Source organism: Musa acuminata, chromosome BXJ2-7 (genome assembly GCF_036884655.1).
Source record: "Musa acuminata AAA Group cultivar baxijiao chromosome BXJ2-7, Cavendish_Baxijiao_AAA, whole genome shotgun sequence".
Classification (NCBI taxonomy): Eukaryota; Viridiplantae; Streptophyta; class Magnoliopsida; order Zingiberales; family Musaceae; genus Musa; species Musa acuminata.
The window spans coordinates 5,341,333-5,355,408 of NC_088344.1; the positions used below are offsets into that span (position 1 = coordinate 5,341,333).

The 14,076-nt window shown below is 36.7% G+C and overlaps 1 protein-coding gene across 1 annotated transcript; it reads left to right on the forward strand.

The window, feature by feature from the left end:
• The first annotated feature begins 417 nt into the window (after window positions 1-417).
• Window positions 418-14,076, forward strand: LOC135616817 (E3 ubiquitin protein ligase RIN3-like). Its single transcript, XM_065116457.1, has 12 exons — window positions 418-1,114; window positions 1,876-1,953; window positions 3,589-3,675; window positions 3,770-3,891; window positions 5,451-5,544; window positions 5,925-6,030; window positions 10,193-10,350; window positions 10,458-10,595; window positions 10,671-10,738; window positions 12,645-12,872; window positions 13,372-13,738; window positions 13,822-14,076. The coding sequence occupies exons 1-12, from the start codon at window positions 869-871 to the stop codon at window positions 13,873-13,875; spliced, it is 1,746 nt and encodes a 581-aa protein (XP_064972529.1). The 5' UTR covers window positions 418-868; the 3' UTR covers window positions 13,876-14,076.

The window sequence follows — 14,076 nt, forward strand, 5'->3', positions numbered from 1 at the left end:
TTTTATCATCTCATGGTGGCGCAGTGATGAGAAAAACAAACAAAGTCAGGGAAGAGAAAAAAGAATATTTAATCACAATTTCGATCGTAGGTTCATAAAAATGCAAAAAAAATCTATTCTCTTCGATTCGGTTGCGATTTGTTAGTTGTTATGGCTACATCAGGGAGATCACCATTATTTCCTCAGCTTCCGAACAAACATTTCTCAATTCATAATTGACCTGTTGATTGGGGTCCGAATGTGGACTCCACCATAAGGGAATCCTATAATAACACGGTTTGGTAGGAGGGGATGTATCTTTAGCGGAGATATTTGTCCCGGTCGTTGAGAGCCAAAACGCACGGCGAACCGACACGGTCGGTGCGCCTCAATTGGTCGCTGCTGTGGACGCGCCGTCGCGGCTTACATAATTTGTTTTTAAAATAATTTTTTTTAATTAGTTACAGCCCTTTCCCCCTTCTTTCTTGATCCGAGACTCCTTTACTTCCTCTTTCTCTTCGTCTCGTCGCCTGAACCTACACTTCTTAAAGCGAAGTGGGGTTGGAGATCGCAGGACGAAATCCAAGTGCAATCGGATCGAATCCTCCACCAAAAAGAGGGAGAGAGAACAAGAAAAGAGAGAAGAGGCATCAAGGAGGAGGAGATCTGAAAGCACGCAAGGATTCCAATTCCAAAACCCCCGTCCGACGCTACCCAGGCTTTCCCCTACACGCTGCTCCGATTGAGGATTGATTCTTCCCCATGTCTCCCTAACCCTAGGGTCGATGGCAGCGTGCTATTTCGGTCGTGGGGAGAGAGGGATCGCACGGCTCGCTTTTGGGGCTCTCGGTGGTCCGTAAACGTCGGAAAGTGTCTGGGATTTGTGCGGATGGCGGTGAATTATCTGTGCCTCTCGGCGTTCAGCACGGCAGTTGGCCTCGTCGGACTGCAGTGGTGGACGGTCTCCTCGCTTGACCGGATGCGATCCGATGGGTTGTTCGTTGGGGATGGCCATGGTGTTTCCTCGGAGAGTGCACGCCGAGCGCTGGAGCTGCTCCTCAGCTCTCATGTCACTGTAGCTATGCTGGTGAATTTTGTGATTAATGTGTACGTTCTGGTCGTCTTGCTGCTCAAGGTATGGTAATTGACATGGACAACGTTGGTTTTAAGTGGATCTAGCATTGCTTATTGAGCCATTTGCACCAATTTATTGGTTCTTCAATGTTTTTTTTTTTTCCATTGTCGTGACACTTCCAATAGTTTTGCAATGTTACTTAGAACTGCAGCATAGTGGGATAACTTGGACCGTGTACAACCCCTTTTTTGCTCTAATTATTATTTAGTTTGAAATGGGTAAAAATAGGTTCATTTAAGTGAGGAATTCTGCATGTTGTAGCCAAGGAATATTTGAATTTCTCTATTTTGTTCTTTTGATCTATTTGCTGAACAGGTTGTCGCTTGAGAATAATCATGCTTGTAAATTCTTGCGTTAGGAACCTTAGAGCTAGAGTGAAGTTCAAAAGCTTTCCTCTTCCGAATAAAATAAGAAACAGGGCTATATATCATGAAAATTATATAACAGGATGTGCTATAGTGACAATTATGGCTTTAATCACTATTAATTATGTCTTTTCTCTACTATTAGTCGGTGCTAAATAGAAGTTTCTGTTGGGGCAAAAAACCCAAAACTTTAGTGGTTTCATTGTGCTTAAACTGGTTAGTGATTGATTGAGTTCTCTGATGTTATTTTGCCAAAAAATGTAGGCAATATTGAAGAGGCTGTTATTAGATATCTATTTAGAAGTCATTTAGCTGAATGTTAGACCTCAAGTTGTCAGTACTCCTATGAACCTTTCTATTATTGTGCCTAATCTCATTTTTTTTTCTTTTCTGCAGACACTATTCTTTGTTCGGTTGAATGCATCAGAGACTAGAAAAGTTTTGGAAGGGTTTGTCAATTACATACTATACAAGGTAACACTCAGCTATTAAGTCTGGTAAGGCTTTAAATATGTTATGTTTCTTTTGTAGCTTCTCTTGGCACTCATTCTATATTGTTATTTTCATCTACATTAATTTTTTTGGTCAATGCCCTGAGTTTGTCCTTCATGATAGTGAATTCATACACAAGATTTGCTTTTATCAGTTTGGCATATAACATGAACATGACATATAAGAAACAAGTAGCAGTTTTGCTTTTCTAGATCATTTCAAATGGAATGTAATACTTGAAAACCTTTAAATTATTAGTAATTTAAAGCAAAAATAGGAAAATGCTAGTGAAAAATTATGTGGCCAGTGTCAACCTTATGTAGAGTTTCATCTATTTGTGCTTATCTCTCATGGTTGAGATGCTAATACGGTTAGTGAGGAGAGGCAACAAGATTTTGTTATTATTAAGAAATTCATTAAGGAATTGATCAAATCAGAGCCAAAGGATGACCAAGAGAAGGTACAACAGTGGTAATGAGATGGTCCATTTGAAAATTTGCACTCAGCCTGCTATGAATTTAAGAAGGTCCAATTTAGACCTGGCTCATTGTCTAGGCGGTCTAGCCAGTTCACAATGGTGCAATTCTGTGGTAGCTTTGCATCCTCTAACAAGTTCGAAATGGTGCAATCCTGTGATTCAGGTGTTGAGTTTTGCTGGATTGTTTAGGTAATAAGCAGTGTATTTTGTTGATTCGTTGTTGCTGTTGTAGTGGAATTGGTCTTGATTACTGTTTTGGGAATACAAAATAAAAGCTCGTACTAAACGAATTATAAGAGAGATACCTAGATAAGAAAAGAGCAGTTTTAGGGAAAGCAGAAGAGACAACAGCCATTTGTTGTCACAACATACGACAGAGAGGAACAAATTAATTCATATATAATTCGTCATAACACACTGCAAGAGAAGAAGCTCATTCATATGGAAGAAGACATTCCTTTTATACAAAATCCTATTTAAGACACCTTCAGAACTATCTAAATACAACTCGTAACAGTTACATGCCTTTCCTCAACCATGCTACTCTTTTATTAGTTCTATAACTCCACAAGCTCACTACATACAACTCTCGAATACCATTAAGTAACCAAGAAAGAATAGTGACACAGATCTGAATGAATATCCAGAAGTTGGAGCACTCATACATATACCAAAATATGACTCATTGGACCTCAAGATGTTAGAGGCTAAACCTAACTATGACCCAAATTAGACTAACCTAGGACTTGTTCTGAGTTGTCCCGTGTCAATATTATTTTGGGATGAAATTTCCTATTTTACATGATTGATCCACCATGAAAATTAATAGATGGTGCTTGTTTTTGTGTTCAGTTTGGAAGGTTGCATGAATTTGATCGACAAGTAATCCCATGAGAAGTGCTATTTTGACTTGTGCTCATCTTGGATTTAGTGCAGCAATACCAGTTCCATTCATTTAAATGCAATTTGGTTATGATCTCAAGGTCACTAATGTTGCTGTAAGTTGATGCAGCCATGAGTTCATTTGTTCTAAATCGAATTTGTAATGAGGTCTTACATATAGATGCAGATGAACAATCAGATATTTAGTTTTTCTAGATCCCTTGTTGTTACATGTATGATTTTGCCTATCCAAACAGGGAGCTTTTCTTCTCCTAGTTGTGCCACCTGACATTTCTCAAGTCATCATATGGTCAAGTTGGTTGATCTTTCTATGTTTCCTTAAGGTTAGAAACAAAGAACATACTCATTCCTTCTCTTTTTAAATTTTAGGAGAACCATATGTACTTACTGAGAGAATTTCCTGCTTTTAATTTACAGATTTTTCAATCATTAGCAAGAGATTGGCTTGAAAGACTAAATGCATCTCCTTCTGTAACACCTTTGAAGTACTTCCGTGTTTTCTCTGCATTGTTGATGGTCCTATCTGCTGATTTCCTTTGGTAATTTTTCTTCGCAAACTCTACATGGGTGACATTGTAGTTAAAATTCTTTCCAACTTCTGTATTCAGGTTTTTATATGCTTCATTTAGTGAATGAGAGACAAGTTATCCTTATTATTACCTTTATCATAAAGATGCTTAAAATGTAGCACTGCCATTAAAATTTCCAATGTACTTCTGTGCCAATAAATTTCCCAATAAACTTATCCATTTCTTTAATACTTTTGGCACCTTATACTAGTTCCTACACTAGCACTGATGCACAATAATATACCTCTAAGAAGTTCTTCAATTTGTACCCAAAAAGGCAAATGAAGGGAAAATATTACCTTTAGTTAGCTCTGCCTTTGCTTGGATTGGATTCTTAATGTAACTTACTGGGAAACAAATACATGCTTTTCAAGAAGCAGTGATTTATTTGAGATAGCATGATGGAAATGACATGCTTGACCGATAGAAACTGGACCTTGTACACTTGTAGGTCTTCAAATTATCACCATATCTAGCTATAGGACAGTCATGAAAATGTGGCAAGATCGAAGATCTAAGATTTATTGATGATGTAAAGTGTTTCCGAGTATAATTTGACGTTTGTAATAAAGGATTCAATATCATAGATTCAATATCCTTTATTACAAAGGCCAAATTATACTTGGAAAGACTTTACATCATCAGCAAATCTTAGATCTTCGATCTTGCCGCATTTTCATGATTGTCCTATAGCTGGATATGTTGATAATTTGAAGACCTACAAGTGTACAAGGTCCAGTTTCTATCGGTCAAGTATACTGTTTCCATCATGCTATCTCAAATAAATCACTGCCTCTTGAAAAGCATGTATTTGTTTCCCAGTAAGTTGCATTAAAAATCTAATCCAAGCAAAGACAGAGCTGACTAAAGGGAATATTTTCTCTCCATTTGCCTTTTTGGGTACAAATTGAGGAACTTCTAGGGGTATATTATTGTGCATCAGTGCTAGTGTAGGAACTAGTATAAACATTGATATTCATTCCTACCATGATTCAATTTTGAAAACATTGATATTGATTCCTACCATGATTCTCAATGATCTTCAGGTAACATAACTGGAGGCACTAAACAATGCAAGATATGGAGCCTTTAGGATGGTCTGCAAATTTTGGCATGACATAACTAGCTAAATGCATTTCTATAATTTTATTTAGTTATTGAGAAAATGGAGACCTTTAGTGGACTATGTATTCACATTCCTGTCTATATCTTGTTTAATAGCAGTTCGACTTCTGGAATAGATATTGCATGTGATTGAAGTTACCATCAGCACTCCATGATTTCTAAAATGAAGGGATAAAAGGTGTTTATCCTGCACAGTTTTAAATAAGAAATAGTGGAAATAGTGGAAAATTTATCATTCTTTTGTACTATTTGATAGATTCTATTGAAGTTCTATAGGCTATTAGCTCTTGTTTTGATATGCTTTGGATTATTTCCTGTTTTGGTTGAAAGTAAGGTCTAAATGCACCATATTTTCCTCATTAGGATCCTTTGGTGACTGTTACCTAAATATTTTGAAATCACAGGATGAAGTTGTGTATGATCTACATTTCACACAGTTCTAGTTTGTTTATGCTGCTGTTCTTTGAGCCTCTCTGTATAGCTTTCGAGACATTTCAGGTAATTACATTTGGTTAAGCTTTAATTATCAAATTTAATTCTCTAGCTGTTTACCATTTCATGTGTCAGATCTTTCACTTCATGTGCATTTAAAGTTGGATCCTTTATGGTATGTTTTACAATTTTCTGTGCAAGAGAAAAAAAACAAGGTTTGTATTGTTTTTCAAATTGATGCACAGCCGAGCAAATTATTTGAGAATTGAGATGACCTATAAAACTAAAGGCTTGATGTGGGTTGGACTTTTATATTTTCTCACTTATGCATATTTGCTCATGTAAATTTGAGAGCAATTAATGGAATGCTTTATAATAAGTGAAGCATCCTTGTCGACATGGTTACAATTTCCAAAAGCATTTATGGATTTCAGTTATATTTGTAGGCCATTATGGTACATGGATTTCAGTTGCTTGAGATTTGTCAGGGGCATTCCAATAAAAGTGCTGCTGATTGCTCAGCAGATTCCGACATTCAAAAAACAGCAGCAGGTAATTACAGATCATAAATTCTTTATTTGTTTATAAAAAGTATTATGATTTGAATTCTAAATGTTAATTTAAATGCTTTTGGTTAATTCTGTTGTTTTTTTTTTGCATCTACATAAAACTATAGCAAATCGAGTGTATACAAATCTCATCTTAAATTCATTGTTTAAGTATGGAATTGGTTGTTATGTTACACTAGGAAAAGGAAGTAGCAACTTTATTCTGATAGAAATTGTTAGATTAACTGTGTTGGCATTTGCTGAAGGTTCTTGGTACCTTATGCAGCATTACAATGACAGCTCCTTGGTCTAATGATCATGGTTTATCAACCTGACAAAAGGCATCCTTTCTTGATGGAGGCAGAGGAAGCTGAGTCATGGGATCTTCTTTTCTCCTATTGAGTTTATAAGACTGTTAAGCCACTCATCTGATAAGCTATTCAGTCTTTGATCAAGTTTATATTAGGAGGAACCTGAGCATGTAGTGATGTTGTTGTTAGCTGATGGAGGTTGAGCAGTTAATTCATGGGCTTGTTCCTGTTCAGTTCTTCAGATCCTTCTCCTCTGAATCTGGTGAACATTGCTAATGTCAAAGATGATTGACTTTTGACAAAAAAAAAAAAAAAGTATCTTGGTCGGTCAAAATAAGAACCTAGTTGAGTTCAGATACTTCATTTCTGAATTAAAAGTATTTTCTTTAAAGGAAGCTTCCAATAATCAATCTGTACATCGTATAGTAGTCTGTTTCAGCAGCTATCATGCAAAAATTGTGAAATGTTGGTCTTGCCATATAGATTTGCATGTTTCTCATTGATTTAATTTGGTACATATTTCTGAGAGGCTAAGTATCAAATATAGACTGACCAAGGTTCAAAATATTGTATTATATGATCGAACATATGCATGATATTTAGATATACTTGTCTGAATAGGCTGAATCTAGATTTACTTCGTGTGCATTAAATATACTTGAACTTATGCAATGAATGAGGAATAGTTTGTATGATCAAACGTATGCATGATATTTAAATATAAACTTTGTTCATAGCATGTTTGTCTTGTTATTCCTGTGTAAATTTAGACATGATCAATTCAGATTCAGCCTATTGAAAAAAAAAAAAAAATTCAGATTCAGCCTATATGTACATAAATCTAGAATAGATCTATGGGGATCCATCCTAGATCAAATAGATGTAGGCTAAATTCATGTGGATCCATGCTTATTTTCCCTATTTTTATTTTTAAACATATGCACATTAAGGCTGAATGTTAGCATATGCATGCTAAATCTAGATCAGAACTTAAAATTCTCAATTAATGCATTTCAGTAAAACTTATTACTAGTTTCAAACTAAAAAAATTAGAACAAGGTGTGAATTTTTTTAATTTAAAAATGATATCTTAAATGTGGACAAATTAGAGTAACATAAAGCTCTAGTTGAGGATGATGATTTCATTTGATTTTTTATCAGAGATAAATTGTGAAAGAGACAGAGAAAAGTTGAGAGAAGAGGAAGGAAGATTTTAGTCACCCTTGGCTGTATATTTCGATCAGTAGGCTTAAATCCCAAATAAAATGGGTTTAATGTTGGATAATATGCTTATGGCCTGGTATGGTATTGACACCTAACAAATTCTAGGCTTTAGTACATGATAAATATTGATCATTAGGTGATAGGCTCTCTACTTGTTATAGAACTAGTAGTACTTACTAGATATCTAGCTATAAGCTTGAAATTCAAGGAATTCAAATTTGTGTATTGCACCTATAGTTTGTACCGGCAAGGGTCTGATATGTATCGGCGTAATGAGACATGGTATGCTAGTATGTGCCACCCCATGTTAGTATGTGCCACATTACAGAAAAAACCAAACAACAAAAGAAACCCTAATTTAGGATTTTTTCTCTCACCATTTACTGACAAATATAACTATATTGATAACATTTAAGTGCTTTCAATCTTGAAAAGAATAAATAACATGAAATATATACCAGATAAGAGTCAGAAGCAACATCTAGAAAATACATGTACATAAACAAGTTCTAACACATAAGGATAATGAATTAGATGTAAAACTGAAATATGTACCTGCTCATACCACCAAATGATCGGTGAGTATATGACAAGTGGATTTGGTTCCTTGATGTGATGAAACTGTAGATCAGTATGTACATCTGCAGGCCTGTGGTATCTGATATTGGGGTAGTAGTCATTATGATGAACAAGCCACATGGTAGGAGATACCTGGGCCAAGTATGACTGTCAAACTGTGGCAGAGGTGCAACTCTCACCATTGTACTGTTGCGTATTGTATGATGTATCTGACTTTGAACAAAAAAATACCAATTGTTCTTATGCATCTGGCCATGAGATTTGCTATAGCAGGAAGGCTGTGAATAAGATGAACTCCTATTGGGTCAACATCTTAGGGGCTCTCTCATCTGCTTGTACTCATCAACTACCTTTTCCTTTTCTTTATCATTGCAGCCATAAACAAATTGTGTGGATCTTCACAATCCATATCTTGGATGACATGAGTAAAATACTGTTCCTTGATCCATGTTCCATCCACTTGAGTAGTAGGAACGAGAGATTGACCACCCTAACCATGATCATCGGTGGATGCACTACTGCACACATCATTACTATCTTTGGATTCTTTGCAGACCTCACAAAGTGCGGACTGCAAGCGAGGTGTCTCACCATCCTACTGAACTTGTTGCTTGTCAGTTGCATCCAATGGATCAATTGTCTGCGAAATTCAAATCTTCCGTTGCTGCAAAAGGAATGAGACTGAGTGAGAGAGGCTATGTGAGAGGGAGAGTAAGAAGATGAAAGAAGTAGGGGACAAGTTGCCAAAGAACTCACAACGTGTCTCTTTGGCTAAGGTCACGGGGTCTAGGGTCACTATGGAGTATGCTTACCAGTCACCTCTGTTTATTGACCTGTTAATGGCCCTATATGAGAGCTGAATCATCCTGTTGGGCTTGGTCCATGTCCTGACAGTTGACCTGACCAGTAAATACCCTTGCACTGTATCAGTCCAATTTGTTTTGCAAACCATGAAATTGGTATTGGTTAAGTATTGATTGATAGGTTCTGAACAAGACCTTACATATTCTTAATGATCCATGCTTGGATTGGTAAATACTTGTTAGCACATACTGATCCAAGTGTTATATTTGATATATATGAGTTGGTATGCTGTGTATAAGCCTTCATCAATGCTTAATGGTCCAAGCTTGGACCAACGAATACAAATTGATACTTACTGGTGCAAATGGTATTTTAAACCATGTTGTGGATGGAGGAATCATGATTCTGCAAACAACATATATCAATAACCAGCATAGATTATCAAGTGAAAGTACCTGCTTTGTTGTATCTAAAAGATGAAGGATATTGTTTTATTCAATAAAGCACTTTTTTCTTCTTGAAAAATATTATTTATCTCCTACAATCCAAAATGCTCATTCTACTCTTATGAATAAGAGAGTATTTTTGTGTACCATAGCACACTCTCACTATTATGTTGGGGATGATATGAGTGGGCAGCAACATGGTAATAAAATACCAATTTATACCTGATTTGTTATTTTACTGTAATTCCATTGAATCAAACATTTCACTTGGAGCTTATGATTTTCTCTTTCCTTATTAGGTTAGATTATCAAATTTTCTAGTTGTGGGTGAAGCATAAAGACCTATTCAATTTTTTTAAACATCCTACTGCATTGAAATATTACTTGTCCTTACCTGTACCATGTCTTGCCTCTCTAAAATAACGATGATCTAATGTACAAGGCTCCTGCTAATGCAGGGTCTAGGGTGTTGTCAACTTATGCAACCTTATCTGCATAGTATAGCTATTTTTGTGATTCAAATCTTAGTCACCCGAGTTGATTAATTGTACTGTGGTGCCAAGGCTTGCCTCACCTGTCTTGCACTCATAATGTTATTTTCAATTGTATTTTAATTCTACATGACATTATGGTTTCAATTCCATGATGTTTTTTTGCTTTTCCAAAATTATTTGTTAATGGAGAATATACAGCTTTTCTGAGTTAGTTCTGATAGAATTTTTATTAGTTGATTGTGGTGTGACACCAGTGTACAATCAAGTTATTCAAAATATCACATTATCTAACCCAACTGTTACTGCAGGTTCTCTGTCTGAATGGAAGGGGATTCTTATAAGACATTGTGGTTTCATTCTAGATATGTTTACTTTAGCAATGGTGCTAGGTCATTACTTAATGACCTGGTGGCTTCATGGCATGGCATTTCATCTAGTGGATGTTGTTCTTTTCCTGAACTCGCGTGTGAGTGTTAATTTCATACGGTTCCCCTTTCTATGGTATTAATATCTTTTCCATGGAAATTGTATACTGGCTGAGAAGTTCTTCTTTTTTTAAATTGACGTTCACAGGCTCTTTTAAGTGCAATAATGAAGCGAATCAAAACATATATCAACTTGTGGAAATCTCTTAGTTCCCTTGATGGAGCATTACCTGATGCTTCATACGAGGAACTTTGTGCCTATGATGATGACTGTGCAATATGCAGAGTAAGTAGTTTAAATGTTCCTTTGACTTGTTTAGTTATTAATTTCTAGCAGGATGATTAATTATAAGAGATGCAGGGACCAATGGCCAGGGCTAAAAAACTGTGGTGCAATCATCTATTCCATCTTGTGTGTTTGAGATCTTGGTATGATCTATGTGCCTTGCTCAATAATGAAGTCTTTTTCTTACATGCTGTCTATGGTTCAGCATCTCGATGATTTTATTTTGTGCTGTTCAATACTTGAATCATCACAATCTATAGAGCTGTTTTGATATGCCAATGTAGCCAGGTCAATTTTCTTTCCTATTCAGGCTAGCTTTGGAGTATTTTGAATGGTACTTAAAACACATTTTCTTTTAAAGGCAATAATATTCCCCTATTCCATGAAACAACAATACCATCATTTGAATAAATGAATTATGGCCAAGTGAAATATGTTAGTGTATACACGTGTATTCTGTATCCATGTGTGCTTGAACACATACACATGCATCAAGATTCCACATATCGCCTGGACCAGTGCATACTGAGTGGTGCATATTGGTCTGCAGCAAATTGAGGTGTGGATCGCTCAAAACCAGGCAGTTTGCAAGTGGGGCAGGCTTGTCTTGTCCTATCCACCTCTTGTCCCTCTCCAAAGGTCTTTTGAGTTGTGTAAGAAATGAAAGATTCTTTTGAGCTTTTATCCCTCTTTTAGGTCATAATAACATGCAACACGCTCGTGTATTTGGCTATCATGCTAAGGAAAAAGAGACATCACAATTGATTGATCCACTTGACGAAATTGACTAGGCACAATTTCAATCTGCTGATGAGACATCTTCTCCCTTATAGTCTGTTGTTCATAAGGTCTGTGTATATAGTAGCCATGCAAATAGTAGTGCTTTGCTTTGACTGATGATCATGGTTAGGACGACCAATCTTATGTTCCACTTGCCTTGTTTATGGCTATGAAGAAAGGGAAAGTTTGTTATCACTTTTGATTCATACAAGGATTTGAGATGAAGTCTACATGAGGTTCCTGGATGTAGTGGCAATGCGAATAGTAGTGCTTTGATCGATAATCATTGTCAGGACGATTAAACTTATGTCCCCATGACTTAGATACATACTTATGGTGTGTGGATCGAAGAGCAGTTTCTTAGTCATCTCACCTACAATGCGGACCATGGAGCATGATGATCCACATGTTTGTTTATTGCTATAAAGAAAAAAGGAAAATATACTGTTGTCGCTTTTGATTCATACCTGGATATGAGATGAAGTCTACATGATGCCGAATCAAGCAACAATTCTTCATATTTTTAGCCTTCCTATTTTTTTAAATTTTATAGCCAGTCGATTATATGATAATAGTTGGTCATTATTTTCAGAGTCAGATGCATCTTACAACACATGGTAATAGTATAACGATGAATGTCACAACTTAGGCACACTATGTCCTACACAATTATAACAACTATATTTGTTGATGATAAAGAAAAGGGGAAATTCATTGTTATTGGTCTAATGTTGTGGAATGACAAAGGATAGATTTCTTCTTCCACTCACATAACCCTGGAAGTTTGCGGTGTTAACAACCATCCAAAAGTGAATGGATTAGCTTGGGTTAAGAATGATTTAAATTAGGTCATTTAGTCCTAAACGTGACTGGCCCAACTCTCCTGATCCCTAAGGTGTAATATACAAATAAATTTTATTACTAATTACTCTATTCTCATTCTACTTTACCTGCATTTTTACTCATTGCATGTGACCACACATTACTTATTTCCTTGTATCAGCTAGGTTTAGTGATTTTCTGATCCTAAATATGTTGTCATGCTACAATAGTGTTGATTGCTGATGCTTGTTATATTGTTGCATTATCTTGTTCATTTTGTTTTGGGAGGATATAGTTTCACAATTTAGTTCTGAAGTTGCACTACTTAGCTCCTTATATATGATAGTAGTCCCTCTTCAACATTTGTAATGTTAGTGGTGTTCATTAATGATAGGTTATTAGTTTTTGCCTTTGATCATACTCCCTTTGCATTGGATAACATTCCAGGTTGGACCAGGGTTTGACTGAGATGTATTCTTGCCCTATATGTTGGAGGCCTCTTTTTGTTTCTAGTCCTCGAGGCCACACAAGGTCCATTTCTGGGAATGGAACAGATGACCTGCAACTTCCTGAATATTTAAATTTAGGAATGAACCTACAGACAGTTCCTGATCATGCGTCACCTCTGGGAGCATCTCCAAACCACCAACAGAATGCTTCAGATACAATCTGGAGGTTTGTTTCGTTGCATCTTTATGCTCATTGCATGTTACTTCTCACGGAAAGCAATATTTGTGATCATAATACCCTACTTAGTTGCAACTTTTACACCCTGCTGCCGAAGATATGCTGGCATTGTATGTTTCCAAATGGCACATGGCATGGGCTAGCATGAACTCTGCCTGCCAACTTCTTAATTGTATGACATCATGTTGGGGGCACCATGTTGACCTGCTTCCAACTGGCCATGTCAACATTATCCTGAGATGGCATTTAGCTAAAGTTGTCAACCCCTGACCATCAACCCCAGTGAAACTTCTCTATCATTATCCTGGGACAATATTTAGCTAAAGTTGCTGTACCATTATTTCACTGGTCATATTTGAAGTCTGTAGAATTTGGAAACAAAAATTGTCTTACTATGTGGTGAAGGAAAGGAGTTAGCCTATCTTTGGGAGTCTCATCCTTATTTGTGCCACCCTATATTGAACCATGCTCTTCCTTAGTGGTGCAGGGTAGCTGCATCTGATTCCAGTTGGGCACCTCCATTGGCGAATCAAGGAATGGCTGGTGCTGGTACATCAAGTTCCGTCAGACCAGTAGGATATGGTGGGGTTCAGATGATGATGAGGCAGCTAGCATCTGTTAGTGAAAACTTTGCCCATGGTTCTCTAGATAATGATGCTTGGACTCCATGGCCTTCTCAGCATACCTCAATGCCTTCTCTTCCTTCATCTTCTTCCCTCAGGATGAACAGAAATGCAACTGGTCTACGTATTAGGAATACTTCACCCTCTGTAAACAATATGTCCGAGTTACTCGCTATGGTAGATATAGTACGCGAGGTTTTGCCACATATTCCAGATGAATTTATTGTACAGGTATTTTCATTGTTGTGTTGCGTTCCTGATTTCCAATCAGACTGGATATCATTGATGTCTTCTTTTGGCATCCTTTTTTGCAGAATCTCCTGAGAACCAACAACATCGACATTACTGTCAATAATCTTATGCAATAGCCCTAGTGGCATCCCAGTAAATATATGTCATAGCATGTATCAAGGTCTGTCCAAGTTTTGTATATCACAGTGCCATATATAGTCAAATGCAACAAGTGGTCTTCACACTCCTCTGCAAGAATCTCGATTGTACTTCACGTTTCAGTGTCTCTACTTGTAAGATACGCCCAGTATCCATAAGGAAAAAGAAATTTTCCTCGA

What these genes read in the sequence shown, in the direction of transcription:
- LOC135616817 (XM_065116457.1), top strand. Translation starts at nt 869, where the DNA reads ATGGCGGTGAATTATCTGTGCCTCTCGGCGTTCAGCACGGCAGTTGGC. An exon ending in CTATCTGCTGATTTCCTTTG is followed by an intron (nt 3,892 to 5,450) that starts GTAATTTTTCTT and finishes TTGAAATCACAG; the next exon opens with GATGAAGTTGTGTATGATCT. An exon ending in ATGACTGTGCAATATGCAGA is followed by an intron (nt 10,596 to 10,670) that starts GTAAGTAGTTTA and finishes TAAGAGATGCAG; the next exon opens with GGACCAATGGCCAGGGCTAA.